A 16,741-nucleotide genomic window follows, 5' to 3' on the forward strand; every position below is an offset into this window, starting at 1 on the left:
GATAGAGAGGGATTGGTAGAATTGATATTGTATTGCTTGAGACTCGTGGGTAGGAGTACATGGTCATCTTAAAATACAAGGTAATGTGCAATAAATCCCACGCTATCCTATGTTTCCTAAATAAACATTATACTCAACACAAACTACTACTCCCTCCGTTCGGAATTACTTGTCTCGAAAATGGATGTATCTAGACGTATTTTAGTTCTAGATACATCCATTTCCGAGACAAGTAATTTCGAACGGAGGGAGTACCTCTGTTTCTAAATATAAAATGTTTTGGCGGTCGTCTTATATTTAGGAACAGAGGGTGTACTTTATAATATTGTATATGCCTGACTCTAATTGTATAAGAACTTCATGATATTTCCCCCGCAAAAACAAACTTTGTCATATTTTGGATTATTTGTTAGAATTAGGATAATACCTAGAACAAAGCATACTATTTGGCACCTCCATTGTTACTGCCTAATATGTTTTTCGATGTCATTTTGTATTATTGATATTTCTGAAAGGGACCATTGATAAAAACTAACAATATATGAGATATGTGATATAAAAATATATCATTAGAAACTCCTTCACATACATATTTGAAGGTGCATACCTTTTTTTATAACACACATCAAGTTTTATTGTTCTAACTTGTGGTCAAGGGCAATCTTCGAAAACAAGTAAAACCTCTAGCATCGTGGTTGATGTTTCTTTTGTCCTCCCTAGGAAAAGATTTCCAGCCGATTAGGTTTCCTCCTCCCCCTGTAAGCGTCATCGCCGGTCCGCCCCACCACCGATGCCTTTGGGCCGTGGAGGTGTGAAGGACCCCCCTCCCTCCCACCGGATGGGAGGGCCCCCGCTTTTGTTCTAGTTAGGTTCATCATCTTGATTGGGACTGTACAGTGGCGATGATGTCCTCAGTACGAATAATGTTTCACACATTCGATCCTATCCCAATGGCGCGTCTAACATCACCGAAGGGCGTGAGAGGTGTGTCTCCATCGGAGCTGAGGGGATTCGGTCGGTGCTGGTCTTCGGTAGATCTGGATCCAGTCTTCGTTCGTGTTCTACATATTTCATCATTTTAATCTACGACTCTCTTTATCGGCGATGATTGTTGGTCTGATGCGCCGGTCATGAGGGGTCTTAGTACGGTGAATTTCTGATTGTCTACTATAACAAGGTTGGTTTGCTTGGTTTCGATGAGGAAGTGGCGATGGAGGTAGCACGTCTTCGGCTCGCTTTACTGCTTGTAGTCATTCCTAGATGGTTTATGAATCTAGTTGTACTTTTTGTTACAGACGGTATTTTTTGACTACCATGATTAAATTATGAATATATTTGAAAAAAAAAGGTAGCCATAAAAACTCTGTACAGCCAATCCAAAATCTCTGGTTGAGGCACCAAGTCGTCGTCGTCGCCACACGTCACCTCGTGTGGTCCTCCCCCTCCCTCTTGGTCTCGGATCTATATATCTTTAGTTCTAAAAAAATCTGTATATCTTTAGAGAAAATCAGCACCAAACATGACGCCGGGAATGCAGATAATACGGTGGACTGGTTTTATTTGGCAAAAGGAAAATGAAAAAGATAAGGTCCGAGTGGTGGAGGCAAACGGACCCCACGTGGCTACGTACGAGAAAGATAACGTCTCTTGTGCGCCCTACGTGCGGAAAATACATCGGAAAGAATCTGCTCGTAACTATAGGCCTAGTCGTGTGAGAGCGCAAACTCTATCTGGCTACATCCAGCACCTGCCTGCGGATCATTTCCGAGTTTCTAACCGAGAGGGAGGGACGATGGTGTCGCCTGTTGCTCCCATCGTCGGCAATATACTAACACTTATCACTTTGCTACAACATATGTCACATCAAAATCATAGCCTCCAAGGCAAGATCGTCGGTAAATTCGGCTCACTAAGGGTTGAGGTGGAGTCGGCCGAATGCAACATGGCGAACTACAAGGACGATGATGAGTCGATGCTGGAGATGCAGGAGTTGCTTCTAGATATTCAGGACTACCTTTGCGATCTTCATATTCCAGAGAAATTGGACGCCCTTTTCCTGGTTGCGACGGGGACTGATTCCCGTGCTGAAAATATTGGCCGCATCGATTCTTTCCTAGCGAGCATCGATAACGTCAACAAGCGGCGAGATGAGAGAGCTAAAGAAGGTAACGTGCTTATACTATTCTTTCATCGGTTGCACCCAAGGCAAGGCGGTACTATTCTTCCATCAGTTGCATCTAATTGCATGATTCTTTCCTCAGCTGCATCCAAGCCCACGATTCTTACATCAATGGCATCCAGATCTAAGGGTACGATTTTTCCATCAGCTGCACAGTACGATTCTTCCATCTGCCGGATCTAATGGCACAATTCTTCCATCTGCAGCAGCACCTACTCTTTATGTTCCAGAGAAAGATCTCGAGGGCTTCACCAACAGCAAAAAAGAGTTCATGGATCTGATCTCACTAGCAAAGGTAGGGCAGCTGAGGCTGATCTCCATTGTGGGATGTAACGGCTTGGGAAAGACCGCCCTAGCAAGGGCGGTCTATGACGACGTTGGTCTGCCATCTCCAGCCACACCAAAAAACCTAGGAGAGAGTGATAACCAGCCACCAGAGGTATTTTTCAGTTTTCGGTCAAGTGTCTTTGCCTTTGTAATTCAGCACCATTGTATCCTAGTTGGTTGATGCCTTCATTAATTCGAAGTCGGGCCTTCGTGCCTTTTCTCTAAAAAAATCAGCCACTCGAAGAAAAAACCACAAAAGAGATATTCGATTGCAGAGCTTGGGTTGTGGCGTCGACGTTTAACGACATGGAGGCCCTTCTAAATGAGGTTCTAAAAGAATTTTGTCCCAACGCAGCCGGTGCAAACACCTCCAAAGCTTTAAACGACTACCTTGCTGATAAAAGGTACATCTCTCTCTTTCTCCTCCTTTTGACATTAGATCCTCCCTCATTTGTAGTAAGTGTTATTACCTCTGCGTCAAAATATAAGACCTTTTTGGAGGCTAGCCTACAAAAACGACAGAGGTAGTACATTAGTTACAAGGAGATGAGTGATCGAAGCAGGAGCTTCCACTACTGCATGAATGCGTAGCAGTGGCAGTCACCAAAAGTCCATCAGTGATGCGTGAGGCTCACAAGGGCGCCCGCCACTGGTAACATGGCATCAGTGGCGGGCAATGTTGCCCGCCACTGACAGGTCAATTTCAGTGGCGGGTGTAGGCTAGCGCCTGTCACAACAACTATAGGTAGCAATAAATGTGTTAACGTTCTCTCTGCCCGCCACTGCTATGTGTAGCAGTAGTGGCAAGCACTTTTGGCACCTGCCATAGTTATTTAAGCATACTGAAGAATTGCTACCGCGGCTGCGTTTTTTGTTGCCGTGGCAGCATTTTAATGATGCGGTTGCAACGTTTTGCACTTCATCGTCACATTATATTACATATATAGAATGTTGACTCAGCATCCAAACAATCATCCACATGCATACAACGTATTACAATGTCAGATGCAATAATTATGAGTACTACTGAAGTAAACATAGTATAAGAAGTGCAGGGCAACAAGCATGTCTCAACACATAATAAGTTGTTTTGAGAAGTATATCTACCGAGTTGGGTTGTCGGCGGCAATAGATGAGAAGATTTTTTCGACTCGGGCAAGTCCTTCTTCTTTTGGATGTGTCTTGTAGTGGAATTTCCTATCTTTATTTACAATTTCCCTGTTGATGATTGTAGCCAACATATTTTGGAGGTGCTCATGCGTTCTTAAGAATTCCCCTAGGTCCATGTCCCTCTCCTTCTCCTCACCATATGATGATTTGGCTATGATTTCACAAATTTTGGCTTTTTCTGCAAAGAGTCGTCCATGATGGCCATGGCACGCTAGCTTGACCTTTGGAGGTTTTGACATTTGATTCTTGGTAGAAAGAAGCATTCACTAGTGCAGAAAAAGAATAGCTATGGCGTGGCAGAAAGGTTTTTGCTGATGTGGGAGGCTGACACCACCAATATGGTGCTACTATTAAAAACAGTGATGGCGTTGGAGCCCACTTCAACAGTATTTTAGATGCTGATGGCGTGTCACGTGGCCAACGCCACTACTGTAATTTCTCACCTAGCGACGTCTAATGTACTATGCACGCCACCAATGTTTTGTGGAATAAAATAATAATTTTGCAGCACCATATAACATTTGGCGTCTCATATTGCAACAACACATATAAACAACACACAATAGACCAACAATAAGTTTACTAGGTAGTCATTGTTAACATGGCATCTCACCAAGCAATGGACAAACGTACCGAAAAAGGCATTCGCCCCGCTTTATAAATAAAGCAACCACCAAGCACAAAGTACCAAGGTAACAACAGAACACACCACACACCAACACACAACGCCACCGGAAGTCAAGTCTAACACTCACATGCACACACAGACACAAACAGCCCCAAGTTCCGCTATGGGCACAGCACATCAAGCCCAACACAAAAGCACAATGAAACAACCCAAGACGGCGATGGCGGAGGCGACGACATGATGATCTAATCTGGTTCCGGAGGTGGTGGGGGAAGCGGCGGCGCCAACCGGAGAGCCATCGCGCGGAGCTGGGTGATGATGAAGGTGATGGCGTCTCTCTCCCTGGGACGGCTAAGCGGCCGCCAAAGCTGCGAGTAACCAGACCATTTGAACAAACCGTCAGTAGCACGACGAAGAGGGACAAATTCTACACAAAGCAATCCATGAATTCTGTTGGGAAATGTAGTAATTTCAAAATTTTCCTACGCACACACAAGATCATGGTGATGCATAGCAATGAGAGGGGAGAGTGTTGTCCATGTACCCTCGTAGAACGAAAGCGTAAGCGTTAGCACAACGCGGTTGATGTAGTCGTACGTCTTCACGATCCGACCGATCAAGTACCGAATGCACGGCACCTCCGAGTTCAGCACACGTTCAACTCGATGACGTCCGTAGAACTCCGATCCAGCCAAGCTTTGAGGGAGAGTTTCGTCAGCACGACGGCGTGGTGACGATGATGATGTTCTACCGACGGAGGGCTTCGCCTAAGCACCGCTACGATATTACCGAGGTGGACTATGGTGAGGGGGCACCGCACACGGCTAAGAGATCCAAGGGATCAATTGTTGTCTATGGGGTGCCCCCCTCCTCCGTATATAAAGGAGGGGAGGAGAGGGCCGGCCAAGGGTAGGAGGCGCGCCCAAGGGGGGGAGTCCTCCTTTTCCTATTTGGAGAGGGACAGGGAAGGAAGGGGAAGGAGGGAGGAAAGAAAGGGGGGCCCGGCCCCCCTCCCAAATCGGATTGGGCTTGGGAGGGGGGGCGCCCCCTCCCTTGCTCCTTTCCCCTCCTTTCCACTAAAGCCCATTAAGGCCCATATACCTCCCGGGGGGTTCCGATAACCTCCTGGTGCTCCGGTATTATTCCGATCTCACTCAGAACCATTCCGGTATCCAAATATAGTCGTCCAATATATCGATCTTTATGTCTCGACCATTTCGAGACTCCTCGTGATGTCCGTGATCACAGCCAGGACTCCGAACTACCTTCGGTACATCAAAACACATAAACTCATAATATAACCGTCATTGAACTTTAAGCGTGCGGACCCTACGGGTTTGAGAACTATGTAGGCATGACCGAGACACGTCTCCGGTCAATAACCAATAGCGGAACCTGTGCTCATATTGGCTCCCACATATTCTACGAAGATCTTTATCGATCAAACCGCATAACAACATACATTGTTCCCTTTGTCATCGGTACGTTACTTGCCTGAGAGTCGATCGTCGGTATCTCAATAGCTAGTTCAATCTCGTTATCGACAAGTCTCTTTACTCGTTATGTAATGCATCATCCAGTAACTAACTCATTAGCTACATTGCTTGGAAGGCTTATAGTGATGTGCATTACCGAGAGGGCCCAGAGATACCTCACCGACAATCGGAGTGACAAATCCTAATCTCGAAATACGTCAACTCAACAAGTACGTTTGGAGACACCTGTAGAGCACCTTTATAATCACCCGGTTATGTTGTGATGTTTGGTAGCACACAAAGTGTTCCTCTGGTAAGCGGGAGTTACATAATCTCATAGTCATAGGAACATGTATAAGTCATGAATAAAGCAATAGCAACATACTAAATGATAAAGTGCTTAGCTAACGAAATGGGTCAAGTCAATCGCTTGCTCAGGAACACCTAGGACATTTTGAGGAAGCCCATCATTGGAATATACAAGCCAAGTTCTATAATGAAAATTCCCACTAGTATATGAAACTGACATTGTCCCTTCTCTCTTTTTCTCTCATTTTTTATTTGGGACTTTTTATGGCCTTTTTTTTATTTTTTTTTATTTTTCGTCCGGAGTCTCATCCCGACTTGTGGGGGAATCATAGTCTCCATCATCCTTTCCTCACTGGGACAATGCTCTAATAATGATGATCATCACACTTTTATTTACTTTACAACTCAAGAATTACAACTCGATACTTAGAACAAAATATGGCTCTATGTGAATGCCTCGAGCGGTGTACCGGGATGTGCAATTAATCAAGAGTGACACGTATGGAAAAATTATGAATGGTGGCTTTACCACAAATACGATGTCAACTACATGATCATGCAGAGCAATACGACAATGATGAAGTGTGTCATAATAAACGGAACGGTGAAAAGTTGCATGGCAATATATCTCGGAATGTCAATGGAAATGCCATAATAGGTAGGTATGGTGGCTGTTTTGAGGAAGGTATATGGTGGGTGTATGGTACCGGCGAAAGTTGCGTGGTACTAGATAGGCTAGCAATGGTGGAAGGGTGAGAGTGCGTATAATCCATGGACTCAAGATTAGTCATAAAGAACTCGCATACTTATTGCAAAAATATATTAGTTATCGAAACAAAGTACTACACGCATGCTCCTAGGGGGATAGATTGGTAGGAAAAGACCATCGCTCGTCCCCGACCGCCACTCATAAGGAAGACAATCAAAAAATAAATCATGCTCCGACTTCAGCACATAACGGTTCACGATACGTGCATATGCTATGGAAATCACAAACTTTAACACAAGTATCCCTCAAATTGACAACTACTCACTAGCATGACGCTTCACCATCTTCATATCTATAAGCAATCATAAGGAATCAAACTTCTCTTAGTATTCAATGCACTTTTTATGAAAGTTTTTATTATATCCCTCTTGGATGCCCATCATATTAGGACTAAATTCATAACCAACGCAAATTGCCATGCTATTTAATACTCTCAAAACAATATAAGTGAATAATGAGAGTTCATCTATTTCTTCAAAATAAAATCACCATCGTGCTCTAAAAAGATATAAGTGAAGCACTAGAGCAAACGACAAACTACTCTGAAAGATATAAGTGAAGATCAATGAATAGTCGAATAATTATGTAACTATGTGAAGACTCTCTAACATTTAAGAATTTCAGATCGTAGGATACTATTCAAACAACAAGCAAAACCTAATAACATAAAATGACGCTCCAAGCAAAACACATATCATGTGGTGAATAAAAATATAGCTTCAAGTAAAGTTACCGATGAACGAAGACGAAAGAGGGGATGCCATCCGGGGCATCCCCAAGCTTAGGCTCTTGGTTGTCCTTGAATATTACCTTAGGGTTCCTTGGGCATCCCCAAGTTTAGGCTCTTCCCACTCCTTATTCCATAGTCCATCGAATCTTTACCCAAAACTTGAAAACTTCACAACACAAAACTCAACAGAAAACTCGTAAGCTCCGTTAGTATAAGAAAAAAAATCACCACTAAGGTACTGTTGTGAACTCATTCTTTATTTATATTGGTGTAATATCTACTGTATTCCAACTTCTCTATGCTTCATACCCTCCGATAGTACTCATAGATTCATCAAAATAAGTAAACAACACATATAAAACAGAATCTGCCAAAAACAGAATAGTCTGTAGTAATCTGTAACTCTTGAATACTTATGTAACTCCAAAAATCCATCGAAATTAGGAACGCCTGAGAAATGTGTTTAAAAATCCAGAGCAAAACGAATCAGATCAAAAGCACGTTTCTCTGAATTATTAAAACTTATTTACTGGGCGCAAAAGTTTTTCATTTTCAGAAGGATCAACACAACTATCACCACAAGCTATCTCAAAGGCTTTACTTGGCACTTTATTGAAACCAAAGCTATAAAACTTGATTACTACAGTAGAATAATCATGTGAGCACACAAAAACAGTAAGGATAAATATTGGGTTGTCTCCCAACAAGCGCTTTTCTTTAATGCCTTTTAGCTAGGCATGATGATTTTAATGATGCTCACTTGAAAGATAAGAATTCAAACATAATGGGAGCATCATGAAGAATATGACTAACACATTTAAGCCTAACCCACTTCCTATGCAGAGGGATTTTATGAGCAAAAAACTTATGGGAACAAGAATCAACTAGCATAGGAAGGCAAAACAAGCATAACTTCAAAACTTTAAACACATAGAGAGGAAACTTGATATTATTGCAACTCCTACAAGCATATATTCCCCCCTCATAATATTTTCAGTAGCATCGAGAATGAATTTCACAATATAACTATCACATAAAGCATTCTTTTCATGATCCACAAGCATAGAAGTTTTATTACTATCCACATAAGCAAAATTCTTCTCATGAATAGTAGTGGGAGCAAACTCAACAAAATAACTATCATGTGAGGTATAATCCAATTGAAAATTAAAATCAAGATTACAAGTTTCATGGTTATCATTATTCTTTATAGCATACATGTCATCATAATAATCATCATAGATAGTAACTTTGTTCCCATAATAATCAATTGAAACCTCTTTCAAAATAGTGGAATCATTACTAAATAAAGTCATGACCTCTCCAATTCCACTTTCATAATTATCACAATAAGATTCAACACCTTCCAAAATAGTGGGATCATTACTTAATAAAGTTCACACTCTTCCAAACCCATTTTCATCAATGTAATCATCATAAATAGGAGGCATGCTATTATCGTAATAAATTTGCATATCAAAACTTGGGAGACTAAAAATATCATCTTCATTAAACATAGCATCCCCAAGCTTGTGGCTTTGCATATCATTAGCATCATGGATATTCAAGGAATTCATACTAACAACATTGCAATCATGCTCATCATACAAAGATTTAGTGCCAAACATTTTAATGCATTCTTCTTCTAATACTTGGGCACAATTTTCCTTCCATTATTTTCATAAAAGACATTAAAAAGATGAAGCATATGAGGCAACCTCAATTCCATTTTTTTGTAGTTTTCTTTTATAGACTAAGCTCGTGATAAAACAAGAAACTAAAAGATTCAATTGCAAGATCTAAATATATACCTTCAAGCACTAACCTCCCCGGCAACGGCGCCAGAAAAGAGCTTGATGTCTACTACGCAACCTTCTTCTTGTAGACGTTGTTGGGCCTCTAGTGCAAAGGTTTGTAGGATAGTAGCAAATTTCTCTCAAGTGGACGACCTAAAGTTTATCATTTCGTGGGAGGAGTAGGATGAAGATGGTCTCCCTCAAACAACCCTGAACCAAATAACAAAGAGTCTCTTGTGTCCCCAACACACCCAATACAATGGTAAATTGTATAAGTGCATTAGTTCGGCGAAAAGATGGTGATACAAGTGCAATATGGATGGTAGATATAGGTTTTTGTAATCAGAAAATATAAAAACAGCAAGGTAGTAAGTGGTAAAAGTGAGCAAAAACGGTATTGCAATGCTTCGAAACAAGGCCCAGTGTTCATACTTTCACTAATGCAAGTTCTCTCAATAATAATAACATAATTAGATCATATAACTATCCCTCAACATACAACAAAGAGTCACTGCAAACTCACTAATAGCGGAGAACAAATAAAGAGATTATTGTACGGTACAAAACCACCTCAAAGTTATTATTTCCAATCAATCCATTGGGCTATTCCTATAAGTGTCACAAATAGTCCTAGAGTTCGTAGTAAAATAACACCTTAAGACACAAATCAACCAAAACCCTAATGTCACCTAGATACTCCAATGTCACCACAAGTATCCGCGGGTATGATTATACGATATGCATCACACACTCTCAGATTCATCTATTCAACCAACACAAAGAACTTCAAAGAGTGCCCCAAAGTTTCTATCAGAGAGTCAAGACGAAAACGTGTGCCAACCCCTATGCATAATTTCACAAGGTCACTGAATCCGCAAGTTGATCACCAAAACATACATCAAGTGAATCAATAGAATATCCCATTATCACCATGGATATTCCACACAAGACATACATCAAGTGTTCTCAAATCCTCAAAGACTCAACTCAATAGGATAACTTCAAAGGGAAAACTCAATCCATTACAAGAGAGTAGAGGGAGAGAAACATCATAAGATCAAACTATAATAGCAAAGCTCGCGGTACATCAAGATCGTGCCAAATCAAGAACACGAGAGAGAGAGAGAGAGAGAGATCAAACACATAGCTACTGGTAAATACCCTCAACCCCGAGGGTGAACTACTCCCTCTTTGTGTTTAGAACAAGATACAGTGTAAGAAGAGCAATGGTGGAAGCACACATACAAGAAGCCGTCCAAGTCCAAATATTTACGACCAAAGTGGTTGTGCACCATGGATTGAAATCATATACTGAAGAGCAGAAGTTGGTTTTTCCATGTACTGACCAGCACATGGATTTGGTGTGTGGGTTAAAAGAAATTCAGTAAGCAACTAGGAACCAAAACCTTTGAAGAGTGGAGTCTAACTGCAATGCGCGTCTCTGCAGTGTGCCCCGAATCAAGGCTGATCCTCTGCCTCATTCAGGCACAATGCGCCTGCATCCAGTTTCAGTACAACTTCTCCTGGTAGAAAGAAAGCACCATCTAAATTCAGTAAATTTACGAAAACGATCTGGTGTGCCACTTAGATATCTCGTATCATAAAAAATTCTGGATTGCCTAATTCTTTTTTGGCAAATAGAATAAATAAATAAAGGGGACGTATTGTGTTGGCAAGGGCCTGGCCTAGTGGCAAAATCAAGGCCCCAGGAATTACACATGCTGGGCTGTGGCGCGGTGGGCACCTGGGATGATGCGAATGCACACCCTGCATTCTTCCCCCGACGCGCCAGTTCAGGAAAAAAATGTTCGCGTATTCAAAAAATATTCGTTAATTTTAAAAAATGTTCGTGAATTCAAAACATGTTCATGATTTTTTTAAATGTTTCACAAAATTCAAGAAGAAAGTTCATGAGTTTCAAAAAAATATTTGCCGGTCCAAAAAGATGTTCGTGAAGTTTTAAAAGTTGTTCACAATATTCAAAAAATGTTCGTGGATTTTGAAAAATGATCCCAGAGTACAAACAATGTTCACAAAATTCATAAAATGTTCAGACTTTGAAAAAGTATTCATCAACTCAGAAAAATGTTCCTAAATTTTAAAAAAATCCCAAAATTCAATACCAATCGGCGGTTTTAAAAACTGTCCACACGTTAAGAAAATGTACACTATTTTAAAATGTTAATGAATTTGTAAACAATGTTCATGAACTTAAAATGATTTCAAAAAAATGTTCATGTATTTGAAAAATGCTCATGATTTTAAAAACTATTCATGATTTCAAAAAAGTTCAGGTATTTGAAAAATATTCATGATTTCAAAAGTTATTCATGATTTCAGAAAATCTTTAGCTATTTGAAAAATATTCATGATTTCAAAAATTATTCATGAATTTGAAAGATATTCAAAAATTGGAAAATGAAATCAAAATAAAAAGTAAATATGAAAAATGAAAAAGAAAGAGAAAAGGGAAAATAGAAAAGACAAAAGAAAAGAGAAAAAAGAAAAGGAAATAAAAATCGAAAGGGAAAAACCGAGTTCAAGGAAGGTTCTAGAACCTTCTCAAAACTGGTGGAGATGAAATCTGGAAAATAAGCCGACCCATATGAATACCATTGCAGAGGGGGGTACGCATCAGGTCGCTGCACGGCGACCTGCGCGCCAAGTAGGAGTCTCCCCAGGGCCGGACCCATAATGTGTTGATACGCGTGCTTTTTTTTGGGGGGGGGGGGATCGCCACTAAGGACATGTACAATGGTGCTATTTTAGGAGTGCCACATAGGATAAATGATGAGGTGGAGGGGAGGGAACTCTTAAGAAAAGGCTTGTCTTCTCTTATTTAAGAGAAGACAAGAGATGATCTCTTAGCACAATATGTCTCACCACGTTTTTAGGAATGGCTAGTTATTGAAGATAAGGCTAAGAGATGACCCATTGTAGACAATTTTTTTGTCATCTCTAAATTAAATGCAAGACTTAAGATAAGACTATCTTATCAACCATTATACATTGCTCTAATGGACGACACGCTAGGCATGACCCAGGCGCCCAGGTTTGGATGTGAGACGAGGCAGGCCAAACAGTGTAGCGACATGGTCGAACCGTTTTATGTATCCGGAGTACTAGTAAGTAGCTATATTACCACATCACTTTCTTCATTAATTACTTGTCATGTCATCTATTTTGTCTAAATATGTGTGAATGTTCACCTATATTACTCCCATTATGAATAGTCTCACCTTTGAACATGAGAGCGAGCGTGTCCCGGAGAGATCGGCCTTCGTAAAACCCTCCTCGGATGGCCCGAGTAGAATCGTCTGTGCCATTGTACTCCCACATTGGATGAGCCCATTGTTGGAGAGGCTAAATTACTCGGCTGAGTGCCACCGCCATCAGACTAGGGGGCTTTTTGGTTTGTGACTAACTTTGTGAAATGTTGCCACACTTAAAGCTAGGCAAGTTTGACTAACTTAGGTGAGTGTTTGGTTCAAGCCACACCTTAGACAAGCCGCACTTGAACCCCACATGGCATACACACAAAAAATGTGGCAAGATTCCCTTAGACTTGCCAACTCGTGGCTTTTATTTTGATGAACTAACCTTAGGCAAGCTTGGCAAAAATATGTGACAAAGTGTGGCAATGCTAGGCCTAAAATCAAACAGCCCCTAGCTAAGGTAATGTTGTTCTGGCGTAGCCGGACCACCTATCAGACACAAAGTACCTATTCTTTGGTGGAGATGGTGTGAAAGGGTCCAAATTCCTGCCCAGGATCCTCGACCGACACGTAAACCTGGCTCTTCCTCGCCTCGGGAACTTTTACAGGTAGAGTAATACGCGAAGCGGCGATAGGGTAACCGTGCCGCCCAATAGTAAATTCCACGCTTTCCCATACGACATGCGGGATTCGGGGGTGGTGGTTGATGAATTATCGTATCGAGGCGCACGATTACCATTTTGACAAGACGTGACAATGGTGTGGTCCTTTCCCATGTCTGCACGTCGTGTTGACCGTCGAGACGTAAGCGCCTCGCAGCCGTGGGCTGATGGATGGGATCGGTCTGGGCTGACCGTGCTAGACCAGACCGTCATGACATGCCGAGCGCGGGAATACTTAGCTGCTAAGGAGCTGCTGCGGAGGAAGGTTTCGGACCTGTGGCATGCCTCGAAGATGACAAGATACTTATCAAGAAGCCAAAGAAGACCCGGAGTACCTTGGATGTTGGCCAAGTCCTTATAGGAATCAGATGCGGAAGAATTTGTTGAACCAATTCTCAAGACCGACGATAGAACACAAAGAACAACTCGGAACATCCGAGGAGTGTCTCTTATTTGAAGACCGGTTCAGAGGCTACTGGCCGTGTCGGGGTCAGGCACTACGTTGTCCATGTCAATTCATTTGTGGGCCATGTCAAGATGGCCAATGGCATATAGAAGTGACCAGATTTTGAATTTGTTTTGCCACCTGATGGATAGACAAGCCTTTTGTTTATTCTAATCGTTTGTTTTTTCTTATGCTTTTCAGGTACATGGTCGTTATTGATGATCTGCAGTCAGACCGTGTACGATGGAAGGATATAAAACATGTGTTCCCTGAAAATAACAAAGGCAGCAGAGTTATTGTAACCACGAGTGTTCATTCCATCGCCAGGGACTACAGCTCTGGCTGTTACTATGTGTACCCAATGCAATGCCTTAGTGAAGCAAATTCAGAGAGCCTATTCTGGAAGAAAGTTTTAGCCCCCAACACTAGGGGTCCTACTGTTCCCGAGGTGGAACGGTCAAAAATTATCTTGGCTAAATGTGACGGTTTGCCGCTGGCTCTGGTTAGTGCATGTAATTATCCATGTCGGGCGCACAAAGACCAATCTCTGTGTGAAGATCGGTACCGTGGTATGTGCCACGAACTTGATAATATTGTGGCGAGCAATGAGATAGACTTTGATGACATGAAAAGAATGTTTGTCCAATGTTACAACAACCTGACTGACTATGATCACAAGAACTGCTTGCTTTATTTGAGCATATACCCCAGGGGTCATGAAATTAACAGTAAGAGTGCAGTCAGAAAATTAAAAGGCGAAGAATTGGTTGCCGGAGATGCCCTTAAATGTTGGAAGAGATTGATTGACAATAGTCTGATTGAGCCTGCACCGATTCGCAACAATTGCAGTGTTGCCAAGAGGTGTAAAGTTCAGGGTATGATGAGGGAGTTTACCATCAACAAGTCCATCTCAAGAAACTTGGTCACTCTAGTTGAAGGGGACGAGGTCCGGCGTATCCAACCTCACAGGACTGTCCGGCGACTCAGTGTTCGATCCAGCTCCAGCAACGAAGGAGGAAGCAATCTGATTCCACATGAAATTGAAACTAAAATGTCAACTGTCAGGTCGTTAACGGTCTTCACAAGTAACCATCCGGGTGAGACATATGTCAATGACATCAATTTCAGGAGCTGCAAGATGATGCGGGTCTTGGATCTCGAAGGTTGCAAGGGACTTAGTTCTACTGTTGTCGATGTCATATGTGAACTGCTGTTTCTGAACTATCTTAGCCTCAGGAAAACTGATGTGAACGAGCTTCCCACAAAAATGAAGAAGCTAGAGCGTTTAGAGACGCTGGACATTCGACAGACAAGGGTGGCAATATTGCCTGTGGAAGTCATCATGATGAAAGATTTAGCTCGGCTTTTTGGCGAGTTTCAGCTACCAGCGTTAGCTGACGCAGAAAAAGAAGCTCTTACAAACTTCCTCAAGCAGTATAGTAAACTGCATACTCTTGCTGGCATCGTTATCAACAATACACAAGGTTTTGAGATTATACAGCACGCAAAAAATCTGAAGAAGGTTAGAATATGTGGCAACAAGGATGATAGTTTTGCTGCTTCCGCCCCTACCGGCTCCAAGCTCACATCTTTCTTAAGCAAGAAGAAGAATAAGAATACTGATGTTGCTGCTACTTCCGCCCCAATATCCCCACCTTCCGTCCGTAGGGATAAGACCCCCTTTTGGTCTGGAATTTTTTCCAAAGCTGCAAAGCCGACCTCCAAAGCATGTTATATCAACAATAAGTTGGTAGAGCAGACCCCGCCAAGTACCAGGCCCAATGGTGAGTGGGTCGCCGGCGCCGCCACGCAGAGGGAATCTAAAAGGGCTAAAATATCACCTGGAGTTTTGGCCTCCTTGGTCTTCTCTCTTCAGAAGCGTTCAACCGCTCTGCACTCTATATCCATTGACTCCGCTGGTATCAGCAACTTCTTTCTTGCTTCTAATTCAAAGCCTCGCATTGCCAAATCCATCAAACTACGGGGACCATTGACAAGTCTGACACCTGGTACACTGAAGGACCTCCGTAATCTCAGAAAACTGCACCTCATCGAAACCGGTCTCAGCAGCCAAATATTGGTGGAAGCCCTGCAAAGCTTGGAATGCTTGGAATATCTCAAGCTCGGCGAGGAGGATCGCTCTGGAGCTTGGAACGGGGACTTCTCAGTGCAAAGTGGTGGATTCTCAGCCCTCCGGGACCTGTGTTTCGAGGGTGCAAAGCAGTATCCACGGTTGAAGATCGCACAAGGAGCCATGCACGTCCTCACCTCTCTTCAGCTGCTTTGTGAGAAATCTCCGCCTCTGATGGGAGTTGACGGCATAGAGCATCTTACATGTCTCGACGAGGTCATACTCCACTATTCTGCAGATGATGCAACGGTACAAGCGTGGAAAGAAGCAGCAAGCGAGCACACCAACAAGCCGTGTGTGAAGAAGCAACCAAATGCAGATGAACCTATCAACAATACAACATAATTTGCGGAGTGCTGGGCTGCCGGCACATGTATGGTACTTTATATTTGTATTTTATCTGGCATTTTTACTGTGTTGCTTTGGCTTGTAAAAATAAGAAGAGAAGTATTCGAGAAAAAAATGAAAATATTGTACGGAACCATGGTTCAGCCGAACATACACTCGATATCATTGATTTCTAGACATTATTCATGAGGGTCCATGCATGGTTGATTAAAAAATGTAGTTGGCATGCATGTCTATTCATGAGGATCCATGCATGGTTGATTAAAACATATGGTTGGCATGCATATCACAGATCCACATGTACTCCATCTGTCTGGAATTACTTGTCATCAAAATGGATGTATCTAAAATTAAAATACATCTAGATACATCCATTTCAATGACAAGTATTTTCGGACGGAGGGAGTAGTACGATGTTAAATCGTACGGCATAGAATATAAATTCGACTGAACCATGGTCCTGAATCACGTCTCTCCAGAAAAAAAAATCAAGAAGAGAAAAATAAAACTAAGATGTTCACCTCGATCTAGCAAGGTCCATGAGGTGTGCATCTGTG

The 16,741-nt window shown here is 42.1% G+C and overlaps 1 protein-coding gene across 2 annotated transcripts; it reads left to right on the forward strand.

Moving 5' to 3' along the window:
• The first annotated feature begins 1,704 nt into the window (after positions 1 to 1,704).
• On the forward strand, positions 1,705 to 16,387 carry LOC123113508 (disease resistance protein RGA4). 2 transcript variants are annotated; one of them, XM_044534767.1, is made up of 5 exons: positions 1,705 to 2,165; positions 2,262 to 2,309; positions 2,386 to 2,618; positions 2,741 to 2,910; positions 13,907 to 16,387. In XM_044534767.1, exons 1-5 carry the CDS (start codon positions 1,793 to 1,795, stop codon positions 16,179 to 16,181), a joined length of 3,099 nt encoding a protein of 1,032 aa, XP_044390702.1. In that variant the 5' UTR covers positions 1,705 to 1,792; the 3' UTR covers positions 16,182 to 16,387. The 2 variants fall into 2 exon arrangements, with proteins under 2 accessions (XP_044390702.1, XP_044390703.1); XM_044534768.1 differs by having other exon boundaries at positions 2,389 to 2,618.
• The last annotated feature ends 354 nt before the right edge of the window (positions 16,388 to 16,741 follow it).

The sequence above is a fragment of the Triticum aestivum genome, chromosome 5B (genome assembly GCF_018294505.1).
Source record: "Triticum aestivum cultivar Chinese Spring chromosome 5B, IWGSC CS RefSeq v2.1, whole genome shotgun sequence".
In the NCBI taxonomy this organism is placed as follows: Eukaryota; Viridiplantae; Streptophyta; class Magnoliopsida; order Poales; family Poaceae; genus Triticum; species Triticum aestivum.